This window comes from Haplochromis burtoni, unplaced genomic scaffold (assembly GCF_018398535.1).
Source record: "Haplochromis burtoni strain Fernald_Lab_line unplaced genomic scaffold, NCSU_Asbu1 Contig_12, whole genome shotgun sequence".
In the NCBI taxonomy this organism is placed as follows: Eukaryota; Metazoa; Chordata; class Actinopteri; order Cichliformes; family Cichlidae; genus Haplochromis; species Haplochromis burtoni.
The window spans coordinates 1684239-1702181 of NW_024582373.1; the positions used below are offsets into that span (position 1 = coordinate 1684239).

The window sequence follows — 17943 nt, forward strand, 5'->3', positions numbered from 1 at the left end:
ACCACCGTGGGTAAATCTTGCAGCCAGTATGAATTAGACAAAACAAGGTAACACGAGTATTTTGTTAAAAGTGTTATACAAATAAGTATGTAAATAACAATCTTGCAAAATACTAAATCCCTTTGAGGCAATAATAATTTTAGGTTACTTTACAAAAGTAAAAAGAAAAAAGTTTATTTTGTGACCCAGAAAGAGTAATATTTCAAACTCCGCCACTCTGTGTTCCTCCGCCACTGCCTCGTTTGAGTTTTTGGACGAAATGGATTCTGGGATATTGCATTTCGTCATTTCGAGCTGATTGCAGACCAGAACAGGCAATCAGATTTGTCCTTTTTTGTGCTCCTTTATGTCATCTGCACTTGTCTGTTTGTGACGTCTGCACTGTGCCGTGTTTTTGTTATTCAATAAATGCATTGCAAAAAACAAAACAAAAAACAAAACAAAAAACAGGCAATCAGATTTTTTTTGCATCCAAGTCTGTGATTAGCTGGTTTTGTGGCACAAATATAACGGTGTACAGAAAGAGTTGAGCGCGCACAGGCAGAAATGTTGAGAGCGCAAGCAACACAATGTGAGCAAGCACAAGTGCAAAAACTGAGCGACAGGGGCTGCTATTGTGTGTGTGTTTAGATAATAGCAAACACTGAAATACATTTTTTGCACGCAGCAATGAATTTTGTTCACTCAAATTTAGCTTTTCTTCGCTCAAAATAAATTTCTCCTCAAAATGCAACACTTGCACCTGCATTTTTTTTTTTACGTGCGCTCAGAATAGTGGCACAAAAATAACGCCATAGAAAGGAAGGGGCAGTGTATGTACAACATTCAAAGGAAAGGAGAAATAAGGAGGTGGTCATATCGAGAATAGGATTTGGACATACAGGTGTGAACACTACACTTTTCATGATAAGGAAAGATAAAACAGGGAAATGTGACAACTGTGGAGAAGACGAAACGATAGAACATGTCATCTTACACTGTCAGAAGTGCAGGTGGAGAGATGATAACTGACCCAAAATCTCAGTAAGATAAAAATGAAACTAGATCTTATTTATTTACTGCAAAAGGACTCTAGAAGTAAAGGTTATCAGGCCTTTATTCCAGTTTTTAAAAGAGGGTAAATTGTTTGGGAGGATTTTAGTTGTTGTTTTGTTGTTGTTGTTGTTTTGTTTTGGGGGTTTTGGGGGTGGGGGGTGGGGGGGGACGTTCCAGTTCACCCTTCATACCAGTTGGTGGCGGTAATGCGCCATTCAGTTGTTTACCAACCGTCAATAAAATTTAGAAGAAGAAGAAGTCTAGACGTTTATGACGATTTCGCTGACACCCAATTGGCGCGCCTTGTGTCCGTTTGCCTCACAGGTACGTTGAAGCAATTATAATAAATTAAAAAAAAACTGCGCACGGGTGGATTTGTGACACTCACAACAGGCTGTGTATTTGCTTTTAACCAAGACGTTATTTGGCCGTGACAGTCAAACGTCCGACAGTTGAGCTAAGCGAAGCGGCTATTGCTTTTGCTAGCTAACGTCGGCTAACGTTGGCTAACGTTGAACACCAAAGATGTACACGAGTAACGCGAGATATATAACTGTGCAGGACTTCCGCGTTCGCGTATGCAGGCATGAGAGGGTTCTGTTTTGTTAACTGACCTGTTAAAGCTAACATGACATAGTAGTCTTTTTCAAAAAGCAACTGTATGGTAAGATTTGCTAATCCGCATTTTATATTATATTTGGGCTGGGTTTACCACATGTAAGCACTAGCGTATGCGGATTTTTATCTTGATTTTTTATGTGTCTTTGGCTAAACTTTGAGAAAAACGGTGTGGCTACGTTAGGTTAGGTATATGTACCAATAAAACATCGAGCATCTTGACAACCGAAGCCGTAAACAGACCGTTTCTGTACCCTGTCTCCAAGACTTGTTTTAGAAGGTAATAATTAGTCCTGTTCATCGATAGAAACGCGCTTTGTTTATGTTTATTTGATTTCCGTCAGCCTGCTTCCCTTTCACAAAACACAGCCGAACTAGTGCGAGAGTGAAGATGAAGAGATCCAAAGGCGGTGGTGACGAGGAAGCTCCCCGGCATAATGGCTCAGCGGGCCGAAGGAAAGCAGACCAGCAGCAAAGTGACGGGGACGAGGGTGGCAGTGACATCGGCCCAGCCGACCTGCAAGACGACGACAATGACCAGGGCCTGAGGAGAGAAATAAGGAGCAAATACAGAGACCTCATCAGCTCAGTGCAACGTGAGTGACTACAGGCCAGCAGGTTTGGGGATGGCCAAAGTTGTTGATTTGTATGTATTACAAACAAATCCTTGATGTGCTTTTCTTCTTGTTTTGTTTTTCAGAGAACAGGGAAGATATGCTGAGCCCTTCAAACAACAAACTAACAGAGGTTTTAGAGGAAGCAAACAAACTTTTTAAAGATGGTAGGTCTGATACATGTAAATGAATAACACATGCCAGCAGATCAATCCTTTATACTTTACATTTTTTTGGTTGGGTTTTGGTGGCAGTTCGACAAGCGAGAGAAGCAGCCCTGGATGCACAGCTCCTTGTTGTGGCTACAGACCTGGGGAAGGAGAAAGCCAGCCAGCTGTTCTCCGAGGGAACCGCTTTCGATCCCACTGCTTTTGCTGAGCATCTCGTGAGTATGATTACTGTATCATGTCTGTCCTTCAGTCACCTTGCACGAGTGGTCCATACAGACCTTGCAGTTTTGTACAGTTGCAGTATTTCTGTCTGGATTTGTAACTCGAGCTGCACATGCTTTTCTTTTACCTTAAGTTATGTATGGTTAAAAAAAGGCAAGTAGGGCAAAACAAAGCTGACAGGAGTTTGTTTAGTGGACTCATATGATGGCCAGACAAACCCCAGTAATCATGAATTGTTAAATATCTGTCTGTAGGGCTGTGTGATATGATTGAAATATATCAGATGATGAAATGAAAACATCTATCGTTTCATATTGTACGCTATCATTTGTTTTGTGGTATCACAAAATACACGGTTTATGGCAATATTGTCTTAATTGTTTGGATGGTCATCGTGTGGATGCAGGCACAGAGAATACCAGCAGAAAGAGTATGGAGAGAGCTTACGGATGAGAAGCAAAAAAATAAACCTTAGACTCAAACATTAGAACAGGCTTTTACCCGCCGCACGGCTTGTAAGAAATACAAAGGAAATGGTGGCCGTTACAACTTGTATCTAAAAATATATAGTTTAATGTACTGCCCAAACACTTGACTCCAACTGAAAAGTGAAAACACTTCACACAAGTCGAGTTGCTTGAGATTCACAGAATTTACAGAAAATGGTGGATGAGAAATGTCTTATTTTGGGATATGAGTCATATGGCACAGCCCTATGTTTCTTTATGATAACGCGGTAGCTATAGCAGCTTTGTACTAGTTTTTTTCCTGCTCATTTAAGTGAGTTATACAGACACAAATACTAATAAATGTAGGAAAATGTGCGATTTTAACACAAGTTCCAAAGCATCACATACTGCAGTGGTCATGTCTATGTTTCTCTACAGTTGTCTTTCATGGGTCTGAACCGACTAGAAGATGATGAAGACGAGCAGCAGAACACCGCTAATGGCTACCTGCCACAGGACGCCTGGCACCGATTGGCCAGGAGAGCAGAGTGCTGCTTTAGGACAGCACCCTCTTTCCACTACATGTGAGTGATTTAGCAAGTCTGTTTACTAGCTGGGACTGCAGTGCCAGGGTCTTTGCCTGCCAACTAAAAATAGACTGATGTTCTGTGAAGAAGCAAATTAATAACACAGAAATTTTCTTTCGACAAGTGCACGTGGTCTTCTGCCAGTCCATAAAAGTAGAATAAGTGGTTCCAGATTTGCTGCCAGCAATCAAAGCGTCCTTGAACAGCTCTTTGTCGTTTCCTAAAAACCTTCCTTTCTCTTATTTTCTTTTTCTCTTCCACCGTTTGCTCCTCCTGTCTCATGGAGTGCAAATAACAAGTGCTTGAGTGATGCCAGGTTGTGTTGTTTGCTGTCATAGCCTGGTTATACTCAACTTTGTACTTTTGTCTCAAATGGCAAAAGGAGTTTGTTGTTTCTACCTTTAACAGGAGGAGATTTCTTGCATATTTTACAAAGTATTTTGTGGTGTTGGAATTTCTTGGCTGTTGTTTATGCAGTCTGGGATTGTGTCATTGTTGTGCCTGCTGGGAAATGTAAACGCATGACACTGTTGTACCACTCACATCAGGTTGCGACACTTTTATATCGCATAAAAATTTATGCTGGTATATTATGGATGGTATGATGTGGCACCAAAATTATACTGCAGCAGGGTAATGCTTACTCAGTCATACTCTGGCTTTTGCAGTCATGTGATGCTATTTTGAGAATTTGATGCTGTACGATGACGTGAATAAGGTCCCAGTCACACAGTCAGCAACCCCCTGGCAACCAGCAGTCGTGATGGAGAGAGATGTGTATTTCCTGACCAGCTGGTGAATGGTTGCTGCCCGTCACATGGTGAAATTGGACACAAAGAGGTCTGCTCTTCTGCACAAATATCCTTCTTTTAATTGTTTTTCACTGGCAGATTGCTCCAGCTGCCTGTAGATTGCATGCAGGAAGCTTTTCTGTAGACACTTGCCAGCAACTCTCCCAGTGGTCATTTTTTTACTACCGCGATGGAGTTAGTTGGTGAGTGTTTGCAGACAAGTTGGTGTCTTCCATGGAAACTACAAAGCAATCTGCAGGACTAAAATGATCACAAGGAGGCTTTTGGTGTGGCACCCTCTTTATGGCTGATTCAACCTACCACTCACCAATCAGTCAGGGAAGACACATTTTTCCCTCCCTGGTGGCGGTGTCATGTCCAATATGGTGGACAACTCTCAACAATGTGAGCAAAATGTCATCAACGCAACCTCACCTGTGGATTTTACATATGAGAAGTTCTAAACAGAAGGCGCATTGTCAAATTATGGGATAAGATGGAATAACACAGTGGTTTTATGTGGATACATTTTCTGATTTTCAGGGTTTTTTTTTTGTTTCTCATCCCTCTGGTTCTTTGCAGGATGGGCTCGTTCTATGCAGAACCACCTCCCCCAAAACAAAGGATAGAACGGCAAAGAAAAGCACCCAGCAAAGAAGCCAAAAGGATAATGCCTACTCAGGTAACTGAAATGACACTTCCATGGCTGCTGTTACCTACATGTAGTTTAAGATAAATGTAGTAGCCACCCCGTCCCTGTTTCCATTTTCCACACATACACAAAGTTTCGCCACATTATCCACCACAATGTTGGTATTTGGACCAAATGATCCCTGTGAATCTTCTTCTGTTGATTTGGAACCCCTGGAAGTTTATTTTAAAGCTATTATTAGTGATCTTGATTTGAAGTTGGACAGTGATGTTAAATTAGACGGTAAATCAGAGCGGTCGTTAAGTCTAGTTTTCATCATTTAAGGCGATTGGCAACAGTCAATTTTTTTTCTTTCTAGGCAGCACTTTGAAACAGTGATCCATGCTTTTATTTCATCCCATCTGGATTACTGCAACTCTCTTTATGTGGGAGTCAGTGAGTCGCTACTCTTGCGCCTGCAGCTGGTTCAAAATGCGGCTGCACGAATGTTAACAGGAACTTGTAAAACAGAGCATATAACCCCTCTCCTGGCCTCACTTACTGGCTGACCGTATATTTTAAAGTTCAACTTTAATCTTTTCACATTCTTACCCCACCGTACCTCTCTGAGCTTCTTCACCCCTACACACTCTCAAGTCAGCTGACCAGCTGCTCCTGGAAGTACTGAGATCCACAAGGAATGTTAGGGGGACAGGGCCTTTTCTGTCGCTGCTTTAAATTATGGAATAACTTTCCCTTACATGTTAGAGAGGCCCCTTCACTGTCCGCTTTTAAAATACGTCTTTAAATGTTTTTGTTTGGCTCTCAGCTCCAGCAAGAGAGTTTTTCTTTTAGTTATCTGACCCTTTTGGTTGGTTTTTATTTCTATCTTATGTATTTTCATTATCTGACTCTACTCTGCAGCAGTTCATGCCAGCTATGGTTTTTTTTACATTCCTTTATAAATAAAGATGGATGGATGTTTGCATATAACACACCGAGCATTTTGAGTGAGAATAAACCTGAATAACCTGAATAACCCATCTCCTTGTCCTGTGTAGTATGTATGAGAGCATGCATTGAATAAGTATTGTTTTCCAGAGGTCATCTGTTTAAAATAAATGGCATGATTCTGTAATCTTCATCTTTCAGAGCATATCTTGACTTTTTATTATCTAATTGTATTTCTTACAAATGAAATCAACAGATTTTTAAATTTATTTTTTTAATTTTGTGGACCTATCCCACTTATTCAGTGTGTCATTAAATGTCTTTTAGCTGAAGAAAATGGAAGAGTCGCAACAAGAAGCGACAGAAAAAGAAGTGGAAAGGATTCTGGGGTACCTGAAGAGTTATTACCAAGATGATCGTGAGTTTGAAGTCGACCTCAGAGACATCGCATGGCTGTGTAAACTATTAGTTGCTCACGTGTACTTTTTTCCCCTCTCCTTCTATCACAGCAACCTCACCAATATCATATTACGAGTTCGTCATTGACCCCAGCTCCTTTTCCCGGACAGTGGAGAACATCTTTCACACTTCTTTTCTGATCAGAGTATGGAATTTACTAAAGATTTAAAGTGAACTCCAGTGCCTCCTGGTGACCATAAACAGGCATGACAGTTTCATTTGTGTTTCAGGATGGACTGGCAAGAATGTATCTTGATGAGGAGAAATTGCCATGTATAGGTGAGATGATGTGACACTTGTACTGTTCTGACTGGGGGATAGCATAGAAAATCCCTTGAGGTAAATAATGAAATAAAACAATGTTTTCATGTTTCAGCTCCTGTAGAGGAGGGGGAGGTGGAAGCCGGAGGTTCCACCAGCCGTAAACAGTGTATCCTCTCTATCAGCCCAAAGATATGGAAGGTTAGCAGGTTTTGGCCTGAAGTGCACATTAATTAAAAGCACGGTAGCTACAATCAAGATTTTGTTTTGTGCCTGTGATATTAATTGTAAAGTTTGCTTTGTCCTTCTCAGGAGCTCATAGATGTCTTCGACATCAAAGATTCAATTATTCGGCCTCCAAACACACAGAATGACTGACAGACTACACCATCTTCCCCACTGAAAAACCTAAACATTGTTCTTAAACGTTTTACTTAATAAAATTCAAGTGATGTGTTACAGTTTTATCAGTTGAGGTCAATGTATAATAATCGTTCTATTGCACATTTGTTTATTTTTTACTGCGTTTTAAGTTTGAATAATAAAAAAGAAATGAATAAAAGTTTTTTTTTAAATTATTTTATTGCAACTCTTGAATATTGATACACAAAAGCCTTAACATAACATGCTTCTGATAATCTGAGCTTTGACATAACACATTGGTAGAAATGAAGGTTCCATGACTGGCAATGATCAAACCGGATATTAGCACAAACATCTCACACTAACTCGCCATGGTGGTGGAAGATTTTTATTTCGGCTTGGTTAGCAGACACATGGCTTGGGTACCTTGGATTTACTCAGTTGACCTTGAACTTCATTGTGAGGTCATCTGTACAACAGTTAAGATTTAACCAACATGGGTAATGTAACAGGACAATGATCCCAAGCAAGCAGCAAGTATGCAACAGAAAGGCTGTAAAAGAGAAGAATGGAAGTGTGGCAATGATCGAGTCAAAGTCCAGACCTCAAGCTGACTGAAATGCTGTGGCGAGACCTTAAAAAAAGCAGTGCAAATGCCCACAAACCTCAATAAAGTGAAGCAACATAAAGACAAATGGGCTAAAGTTGTTCCATAACAATGTGAAAGACTGATGAAGTCACATAGACACTGATTGCTTTAAGTTGCTGCTGACAGCAGTTCTACTTGCAGCTAATTTATTTTTCACAGAACTGTATATCGTTAGTGCAAGAAAGTTTGCAGTAAGGATTGTTTTGATATTTTGTTCATATCCCATAATTTCCTATGACGGATTAGTCTGTCCATGACATAGGAGTCTTAAGTCTTGCGCGAATCAAGGGAAAGGGAAAGTCAGGTTTCTTTTTACACTGGTTTTCTTCATGTAAACCTACTATGAAGCGTGATCACTGGAGTGCCGGTTTCTGCAGCTGGTCTGATCCCTGGACCATGTCAGAATCTTTTATCTGCCTGTATTTATGATGCATGGTTGTCTCAACTGGAAATTTTGTGAGTTGCTCATTTTTAAGGAGCCAAAATGTTATCTTAGTGATATTAGACTGCATACTGATGTTTTGGCCAACCTACCCTTACATATTTTTTAACCTTAGAGGTTCTATATCACTTCACAGTGTATTTATACACATACTCACGCACAAGCAGCCATTCAAAGCCCTGGCCTGGCACCGGGAACAATTTAGGCTTCAGTATGTCCAAGACCAGTCTGTTTTTTGCTTGTTTGTATAATTAGATTCCTTACAGTGGAAAGTCATGCTACATTAGACACAACCCAGGCCAAAACAGGCCAGACACAGTGCTTTTCTATTGATCCTCCAAGTTTGGAGAGGAGGTTTTCATCACAGAAGAGACCACTCCCTTCAGGAGAAGAATGAATCATCATAGGATAAAGGTGATATCTCAAAACAACTTTGTAGAATCTGCCTTTATGCCTCTTTCTAAGGAGAAAAGGGACCCAAACAATGCCTGCAAAATACCTCCAGAAGCATACCAGGGAGCAGCCTCTGACCTCCTCTCTGTAGGTGTCAGGAACTCATCAGGTATAGATATATCCCTGTCACTATGCTACAAAAATGTAACAAAAAGGTTGAGTTAAACAATAAACAGCTAAATCGATAAACAGCTAAAAGATAAAAGTTCTTTATTCTGTTTTGCTATTGGGTTTCTTTGTTATTCCATATTGGCTGAGTGAATATCAGTATGATCGAATTCATTTGGCTGAATGCACTGATACTATCAAACATACCCATCATGATGATGTACCAGCATCATCTTGGTTCTTTTAAAGAGACAGGCACACTTCGTGCTGCCTCCCATCTCTTCCTCTCTCCCACTCTGAGCTTTTTTCCCTCCAAAGCAGTGCTTCAGTCTGCTCACCCTGTGCACTGATGTAGAGTGAGGCTGCATTAAGACTGGAAAGAGTGGCTCCCTTTTTTCACTCTGATTTGATTTAGGTTGGACTCCTTATGTAATGTAGATTTTATATAACAATGGCTTGAAAATATATGTCAGAGGGACACCATGGGCAATGCAATGCAGAGCGTTTATTAGTCGTTGAGGGACACACTCACACAGACACAGAGGCGTGCACACCCTCACTCTGTAGCTCCTGCAGAGATCTTCCTGCTTTGGCAATGCTGAGTCTGACTAACAACGATGCAGTTTTGCAGAAAGGTGCTTTGCCAGCCGTGTAGTGCCAGAGTCACTTCACCAGAGGAGGACATGGAATACAAGATGGGGAGCTGCATCGGAATCCCACACGGCAAGGTAAACAGAGGAGAGGTGGAAAACTGTGGGGCTGTCAGAGACTGGCTGCAGCATTGCATCCATGTCTGTGGGACTAAGCAGGGGATAGCATGGGAGAAGAACCATAGCAGGTTTTACTGGTCAAGTGCTGAGTCTTTACTGAGGAGAAAGCGGGGAGAGGGAAGGTGCATTCAAGTGTTGGAGGAGGGGCGATGTCAGCAGTAAAAAAGGAGCTGCGGAGACAGATCAGGGAGTAGGGAAAGGAGGAGCTGAGTATAAACGTGAGAGTGTGAGGCTGATCGTAGTCGAGGAAAGATGGGAGACAGACTGACAAGAGAAGGGATTGTTTACATCTGCAGATTCATTTAGTCCACAGCCTACAAATAAGGAAACTCTATAACAAGTGTGTTTGGTGAACAATGCGTGTACTGTTATTTATAGGGATGATGCTATCAGCACACACTGGGGCGCTTGGCTGAAAATAGCCTTTGAAGATGGCAGATGAGAGGATCCAAAAAACATTTAAAGCCTCTCTGTTGTCAAATCTGTAACTTGGGCTCCTGTTTGTTATTCTTCCCATCTGTCAGGTTGCTGTGTGAGTGTGTTGGTGTTGTCCTTACACGTCAGTCACAGGGAAATCTACAGGGAGGTGTTGGACTTAAAAGAGGACCACCAGACTGAAATCGAGGGGATCAGTAGATGTTAAGGTGTAGATATTAAAGGATGCTACAGGTGGTTTGGACACTTTAACGCCATCTGCAGCCTCTTACGTGACAAGTGAGGTCTGACATGCCGTCCTCCTCTCCATAACGTGTGTCTTTGTTTACAATCCCTCGGCCCACTGACTCCCTGAGCAGACATGGCTTCCCCAGCTCCAGTTCGGTCTCCTCCCCTCCCTCCCTCCCTTGATCCTGTCCCAACTTCTGTCCCTGTCCTGCGTCCAGTGCAAAAATAGCAACAGAGGAACCGGGGCTCCTCAAAAGACAGGACAGAAACACTGGCCTTGAGTCTGACAGTAAACACAGGTTGGAGGGGTTTGTCAAAGCTGGGGGGCACACACTGTAGCAGAAAAAAGACTTTTGTTTGGCGTGGTGAGTAGTTTTTTGGTGAGTTGCAGCTGTGTTAAAACTTTGGATTATATTACGGTGACATTGTTAAAACCTGTACTGAGATTAGTGTGACTGTATTCGATTAAGTGTGAGTGTTTACGGTTACTGGTGGGCATGATGGTGAATATGGGTTTAATCACAAATGTATCAACTCTATATGCACATCAATGTTTTGCAAAGTTATGGGAAATTACGTGTTGTGTTGTTTAGTTTGGCGGTTTGTTTACCTGCTGATGGACAAACTCATATTTGTCTGACCAAAGACATTCATGGCTCTGAGCCAAACCCGTGAACTTAAAAGATTACTCACGTTGAGTGATGGTCAGGCCGTGATGAGGTGAGAAGAGAACTGGCAACAGCCTAATCACATGATTTCCCCTCAGTGCTTTCTGGGCTGCCAAAAAGCCCCGAAACGCTGCTGCCACTTAAAGTGCACACGTGTCACTATAGGGGCTGAAATTACACCCCAATCACACAAATAGCAAGCAGGCGAGCAGGGCCGATAAGCTACCGCAGCACAGAATAGGTGTGATTTAATATGTGAGGATAGGATGTCCATTTTGTCTTTTGTTTTAATGTAAAAATGTGAGACAAAAAATGATTTCAGGCCATGCTTTGACTGCACGGATGGACTATACGGCCTCTACGTGCTTTTGGAAATCTAGTTTGTGTGACAAAATTGTGCATAAGACTGTAATAAACGTCAACAGCAGTGAACAGGGCAAATATCTATTTATAAAGTCTTGCATATTCAGGTCAGTGCTTTCTGACTAAACAGAGCTACCACGCAGTCCCTGCAGTCATACAGGGAATGCATGAACGGGCCTTTCCCTTTCACGGCTCAGCTGCATTACAGACAACACAAAAGTATCCTCACGAGACAAGGAGATGATTGTGAGAGAATATTTCTGCATCTGATGTATCCTCCAATGTGCTGATGCATGGATGCTCTGATGCTGGGAGTCCGTTTGTTTCATGTCTTTTAGACATGAGGTTATACAAAGTTACTGCAGCTGGAGATTAATCTAACTAATACACATTTCATGTTTAGAACAATTAAAAAAAATAATTCAACTGTCCTTCTACCAACGAAGCTCCAGCTTTCCCACATTTAAGGCCACATCAGCAGACTTGAAACCTGCACTTTGGTCTTGGTGTAAGGTTCTTGCATCAGACGTCCCTAATCTCTAAAACAACACACACTTACAATTCCCCCTCACTCCACAGAAGTTTAACCTCATACCAAAGACTTTTAATCCTGTAACGCAGGAGTCTGTGACTACTGAGGGACGGCTGTTCAGACTCCAGGTCTCCTTGTTGACCTTGCTGTACGCTGATGGTGTCTCTGTTGCTAGTTTCTTACAGCCAGCTGATGTGAGAGGCTGTTGCTCTGGGCAGTTGTGGCCCTGCAGCTGGGTAAGCCATGGGGAACGAGAGCAGCACGACTGAAACATTGGTAAGGGCAAGCTTGCAGACGTTGGATAGCTAGGATCTCTACTTGCTGCTATGCACACCTTGAGCTCTTTTAACTAACACAGTCGCATGATTACTAACTTTTTGCTTCGGTGAAATACACGGGCTTTAAATGCTGAGACTTGTCTAATGAGCATTTAGATAAGATAACATGGCTTGTCTTATTTTGTGATTTACCCTCGTAAAGCTGCGATAACGATAAAGATCAGATGTGTTATTTAATGACTCACAGCATGTGTCTTAATCTATGCCCATTGCTACACACCCTAATAATAATTCATGCCTTTATGATGTTTAGAAGGCCGTTGCGTGTCTCATTATTGCAATGTTGCTGTTGTGCACTTCTAATAACAAAGACAAACATACCAGAAGAAGGACACCTATAGAAAAACGGGAATTTAAAATGTGACTGGAGGACTTCAGAAGTGGAATTCTGGATTAACCTAATAGGATTAATTTAAACATTTGACTCATGAGCTATATGCTCCAGCACTAAGTACTCACAGACTGACTGAGCTTAACATGCTACTCCCCTTAAAAAAAAATAGTGGCGAGTTGTTTTCAGTGCACTCTGCATGCAACTGCTTCTATCTAATGTAAAGTTGTTCCTTTAAAAATCTCTTTGTGAACCATTTCATTCCCTCGTTACAGCCAGAAGAGGGCGCTGCAGAAAATGTTGTTCTGTTGCCACCTAAGGAAAGTCAAAATGACTCCGTGCAGGTACAATGTGTGTGTGTACGTGTGACTGCCACTTTGATAATATTAGCTTGTGTGTGGGTACGATATTTGTAGTGCTCACAGGTACGGATGGCTGTGGCTTTTGTTCTTGTTTTTGCTTTTTTGCTTTTTTTTGTTTTGGGGTGGGGTATTACCACTCAAACTGTGCCTGTTCGTAGCAACTTTCATCATGATCAAGTCACCATAACCCATTCATGCCATGTGAAAGGTGAAAGTTGTTTTTTTCATGGTAAAACCTTTAAAAACAGTGAACTGTCATATCAGTATGTTTAATCATGTGGTGATGACGCACGTGAACCTCATCGAAAGGTCATATTTAAAGCAGGAAGCTGCGGTCAATGCAGGAAGAAATTGTGGTGCACATTCATAAGTTTTTTTTTAAACTACTCAACTATTATTGTGTGATGTGCAATGAACAATGCAATGAACGTTTATGCATATAAACATTATTTAACATGTTTTCAATAGAGTGTAATATTAGATGAAAAAGACAGAGAAAATGAAAAAAGAAAAGAAAGAATATCATAGCATTTATCATTTTAAAGATTTGATATAAAATTTCAATTTGTTCACGATAATTTGAGGCGTGGTTTCATAATTCTGCTTTGCATAAGAAATGTGGCTATACACAAAATAACATTACAGCACAATTAGTAATTTTTGTTTTATAAAATTAGGCCAAATCAGATTCTTCTTGGTTGTTATTTTTATATTTTCATTATTATTCAACTCTAGTCTTATGTCAGTCAGAATTTTAAAATGAGTCTGTTGATTGAGTTTTTATTAAATTCTTGTTTTGCCTTCTGTGGAATAGTTTATCCGTGAGACGGCTTCTTATGGAGCTGTTGTTAAGTTTCTTATCCAGAATTGACATCCCTTGATTGACAGCGGGGTGAGCTGTGGCTCTAAAGGGCATACATGCCCACGTTTACGTGTAACCACAGCTTCCTAGAGCGTAACCTGATCCTCTCTTTGGGGGTCACTGCAGGCCTGACTCTTGGCCCAATTCCCAGCATTCACCTGCAGAGGCACTGTCAATGCTACCAACCACAAGACACAGCAGCAAGAGAAAGGGGGAGGAGGTGAATAGGGAAGGAAAGAAAAGAAAAGAGGGAAAGTTCTTAGACTAGGAGGAGGAGACAGAAGGAGAGCTGAGTGGAAAGAGTTTACAGTAGAGGGGGAGGAGAATGCTCAGCACTTCCACGAGGCCAGCGCAAGTCAAGTTAGTCAGTCTCAGCAGCAGCAGCAGCAGGTTTGGTAGTGTAGTGTTTCTAGAGACCACACACACATACACACACTGGAAGAAACAGAGGAGGCTCATGGAAATTTAAAGGGGGAGCGGCAGTGACTCTACAAAGAGGACAGGGCTGTGGAGAGGAGGAGAAGGAAGTACAGGAGAGGAGGAGCGGGAGCGTCAGCAGCATGTGTTGCAGCATGTTTGTGTTCTCGACTGCCCTCCTTCAAAACACAGAGCCCTGCAGAGCCTGCCTGCACAGTGTGAGCATAGTATAAGGGTAGCAGAGGAGCTGCACTGCACTGTAGAGTCACCTTCAGGACAGTGGAGCACACTGCTGGGTAAGTGCAAGAGAGATGAAATGAGATAAAGCTCATAGGACATGCAATCAAAGGTGTGTTTTATACAGGAGGGTGGATGGAGTGGATATGTTGAGTCGGTTTTGTGTGTCTGTGGGTGAAGAGGGGACCTGTTCCTTCTTCAGCACTCCTCTTTCATGTTTACAGCAGTCATGTGTGAAGCATTAAGGCTTTTTTTCAGGGCTCGAGCATTGACGTTTTGAATAGAGAGTATTTGCTGCACAGGCAGTAATAGCCAGTCAGCCTCGCTGTCTCTCACTGTGGCTTTTCGTTTATTTCCTGTGGGTTAAATATTAACAAAAGGTGCTTTCTGCGTAGGGATCGAACAAACGAAGAGCAGGTGTGATTTTCCACCTTCTTGACTTTCCACATGTGACCCCCACTCATGACCTTTTAAGAAATGTTGAATGAGTGTTTGCTGTAAACTTTGGAAAAGGTACGGGTTGTATGTTTTCTGTCTTTTGCATGACAGGCAGGAAACAGGAAACTCGACACATGGCAACATACAGTTTTCTCATGACTGTGCTGATCCCAGCGTGCATCACTGTTAAGGAGTGAAGGAATTGTTTTAACACCTGATTATATAACATTAATCCAGAAAATAGGAGCAGCAGGGAGATCACAGACATTCAGAGTGACACTCATACCTGCAGCAGGCCTTTTTTTTTTGCATCCGGTTTCTTTTAATGTTTTATCTTCTCTTCTGCAGCCAGTTGTGTAGCTGGGTTTCTTGCTACAACGAGAAAAAAAAGAATCTAAATTAGAACATTTAAAAATAAACTAAGACGGCATGACACCATTCTTGTGCAAATGTCTTTTAAAAGTCTAGCACACAATTTTTGTGTGTGTTCATGCAAGCACATTCTGTGCTTAACATGTCCCACAAAGGAGGCTCTTTCTGGTCACACAGGTGAGGCCAGTGACTCAGAGCCTGCAGCACAAATTTATTTGTTAATGTGTCTCCAGTTTCCACATTAAGGAAATACAGCGCTAAAGCGAAGCTCCAGTGTAAGTTGGTGTTTTTCTAGTCGGTCTTGAATATATTTTTTTGTTTCTGGCTTGAAATAGTTTGCAGCATTACTGTAATCACATCATATGAGTGAAGACGCTAAAGCAAGTGTATATAAGGTAAAACTTGTTCTCGTGTAAGTGCTACATTGAATTGATTTAACCTTCGTTTCTGCTTGCAATGACTGCACGCCAGCTATGAGTGATTCATAAATAATCAATGTGCTTTAATACTGAATCTCAGCAGATCCTCAAAGGATATCATTACCACTGTGTGGCTGTATCCATACTCACACGTGAAATCAACTCACTGGCTAAAATCAGGATCTCTGTGTAAAAAAGGAAACACTAAATATAACAGGCAGGGCTGTGTTAGATCTCTAAATCTGGACACGCGAAACAAATGAAAAGAAATAAGAAAAATAACCTCCGACTCTCCACCTCCATCCACAGACAAGAGCACCCCAGCTCTATTGCATTGCAGCTTAGCTGAGTGTTGTGCACCGTGAGGCTGTTATTGTCCTCATAGCGAGTGCTGTGGCTATATCCTTTCCAACTGACTGTTGAACAATCAGGAAATAAAAAGCAGATGAGAGTTCAGATTATTTCATTTACTGTATTTCAGGTTGCTTGGAAAAATGATTGGCTCAGATAAAGACACATCTGAAGCAGAAGATATCATCCAAAATACCTGCTCTTGTCTGTGCTGCTTAATTACGCTTGTCACCATCCAGCAAAACTGGTTTGGCTTTAATGATTATTATTTCAACACCTTGGGAAAAAATACATTTGTATTTCCTCAGAGGTGTTTGTGAGGTGGAAAGTACTTCTGATGACAATATTTTTCAATTCATTAGTTGTTTTTTGTCCCATTCAGAGGACATGCTCAAATGTGGGGTGTAAACAAAGCTGCAGAGATTAAACTGCAGTGAGCCGGGATAAATGCTAGGATTTAATACTGGAAATAATCTTTTAATAGCATAAGAAAAGCAAGTTGAGAGACGTATCAGATAAGACGTCTGAGTGGAAGGACGTAGTTCAGCCAGTGTGGCCTTTACATTATAACAAATAAACACATGGGTGGAGTTATCTGCTCATGTGATGTCTGGCTTTGAGCATTAATTTGTGGGTGTTCCCGTGTTTGCCCGCGACATGATCACACTTGCTTAAGTATACACGTGTGTGTGTGTGTTGTGTGGCAGACTCCCTCGTGTAGCTCACTGGTATCCTTCACCGTTCCTGCAGGCTGAAGCTCGAGCCGAGAGTTCGACTCAGAGGGACGACGGAGCGCTACTGACCGAGGTTTCCACCAGCCAGCACAGCCTGCTGTCTCAGCCCGTGCTGCCAGACATCCCAGTCATCACCGGGGTGGAGGAGAGCCGAGGCACGGCCGCAGACCAGGAGGACAAGGAGGAGCTTGAGTTTCCTCACGACCTGCTGCCCAGTTTAGATTTCAGCAGCGAGCTCAACATCTGGGAGTCCTCACTGGGGTAAGTGGAGGGGTTACACACACATACACACAGACTTTTACACTTCAGAAGACATAACTTCCTGGATACTTACTCCAACTCTAACCATAATCACTACTCCTCTAACCTGAAGCCCTGCACTCACCCTAAACAAAATCTTCCCCCTTAAATTGAATCTTTTATATAATTGGTGACATCTGGTGGCGTTACGTAACAGATCTGCGCCCAAACACAGACTGTACTTGTAACACCACAACCATTTTGGGATGGTTCCAAGTTATGCCGATTTACAGAGGTCCTTTTAACTACTCTGACTTAAGAATTGAGGTAATGCTCTGGCAATTTGTTTTTGGCTTTATCATGCATAATCAGATGAGGATTATCAGGTTTGATTTGCTGCTACAAGTGGCAAAAAATCATTGAGACAGAGCTGATTCTTAGTGCTGGTGGCAGAATTGATAGTGCAAGATTAAACCTGGCAGTTTTGTCAATGTCATCATAAACATCAGTGACGATCACAAAATGAAGAAAGACTCATTCTAGAAAGACTCTTTAGTACTGAGGAATGTAAACGGCTACAATTGTTTGGTTTCTTTGTCTACTTGCCGATAAAAGTAAGTATTCTTCTTTTTCCATTAGTGACAAATAGGCCTCATAAATGACTACCCACGCATTTTTTTGCTGGCTTTGTGTACCGCAGGTGATTTTAAAGGCCTGAAAAATGAATTTTCCTTTTTCTCCTTCTCACGACTTGAACAGATTCGTGTGTTTGGGATATTTTTTTGTCATAACTTTCTGGTTTTTCTCAAGTTTCTCTTTTTCTAGTTTAAAGTGAGCAATACTGAAAACATATATCTCCGAAAAAAAGAACAAAAGTTTGGGAAAAATATCAAAATAAGCTGACATGTTAACATATTTCTTATATTGCCAGAACTATCCGCCAGTTGTTCCTAATACTTCTCATAATAAATATTAAATGTAGATTCAGTTTGCCCTTAGAGCTTTAATTGTCTGTGTAATAATAGACAGTTAAATATATACCC

General features: G+C 41.5%; 2 protein-coding genes across 9 annotated transcripts in view; both read left to right on the plus strand.

Moving 5' to 3' along the window:
* The first annotated feature begins 1208 nt into the window (after window positions 1-1208).
* nsmce4a (NSE4 homolog A, SMC5-SMC6 complex component) lies at window positions 1209-7346 on the plus strand. Of its 3 annotated transcripts, none has more exons than XM_042215075.1 (11): window positions 1209-1359; window positions 1998-2249; window positions 2354-2434; window positions 2522-2652; window positions 3547-3692; window positions 5069-5168; window positions 6396-6486; window positions 6578-6672; window positions 6758-6806; window positions 6904-6989; window positions 7101-7346. In XM_042215075.1, the coding sequence occupies exons 1-11, from the start codon at window positions 1242-1244 to the stop codon at window positions 7164-7166; spliced, it is 1215 nt and encodes a 404-aa protein (XP_042071009.1). In that variant the 5' UTR covers window positions 1209-1241; the 3' UTR covers window positions 7167-7346. The 3 variants fall into 3 exon arrangements, with proteins under 3 accessions (XP_042071009.1, XP_042071014.1, XP_042071018.1); XM_042215080.1 differs by having other exon boundaries at window positions 1247-1359; window positions 2023-2249; window positions 7101-7345; XM_042215084.1 differs by lacking the exon at window positions 1209-1359 and adding an exon at window positions 1414-1933 and having other exon boundaries at window positions 2023-2249; window positions 7101-7345.
* A 1725-nt stretch (window positions 7347-9071) lies between these two features.
* The window catches only part of tacc2 (transforming, acidic coiled-coil containing protein 2), a 39841-nt gene continuing 30969 nt past the window's right edge, over window positions 9072-17943 (plus strand). For 2 of the 6 annotated variants that reach the window (XM_005915394.3, XM_042215029.1), the window contains exons 1-2: window positions 9072-9531; window positions 16677-16921. In XM_005915394.3, the coding sequence (XP_005915456.2) occupies window positions 9421-9531; window positions 16677-16921 (356 nt within the window). In that variant the 5' untranslated portion in view covers window positions 9072-9420. The other 4 variants (XM_005915396.3, XM_042215025.1, XM_005915395.3 and 1 more) reach the window with 3 other exon arrangements.

Bases quoted from the DNA above. Each gene is read 5' to 3' on its own strand.
- nsmce4a (XM_042215075.1), top strand. From the start codon at position 1,242: ATGCGCCATTCAGTTGTTTACCAACCGTCAATAAAATTTAGAAGAAGA. The intron at 2,250-2,353 runs GTGAGTGACTAC...TTTGTTTTTCAG, and splicing joins CCTCATCAGCTCAGTGCAAC to AGAACAGGGAAGATATGCTG. The intron at 3,693-5,068 runs GTGAGTGATTTA...GGTTCTTTGCAG, and splicing joins GCACCCTCTTTCCACTACAT to GATGGGCTCGTTCTATGCAG.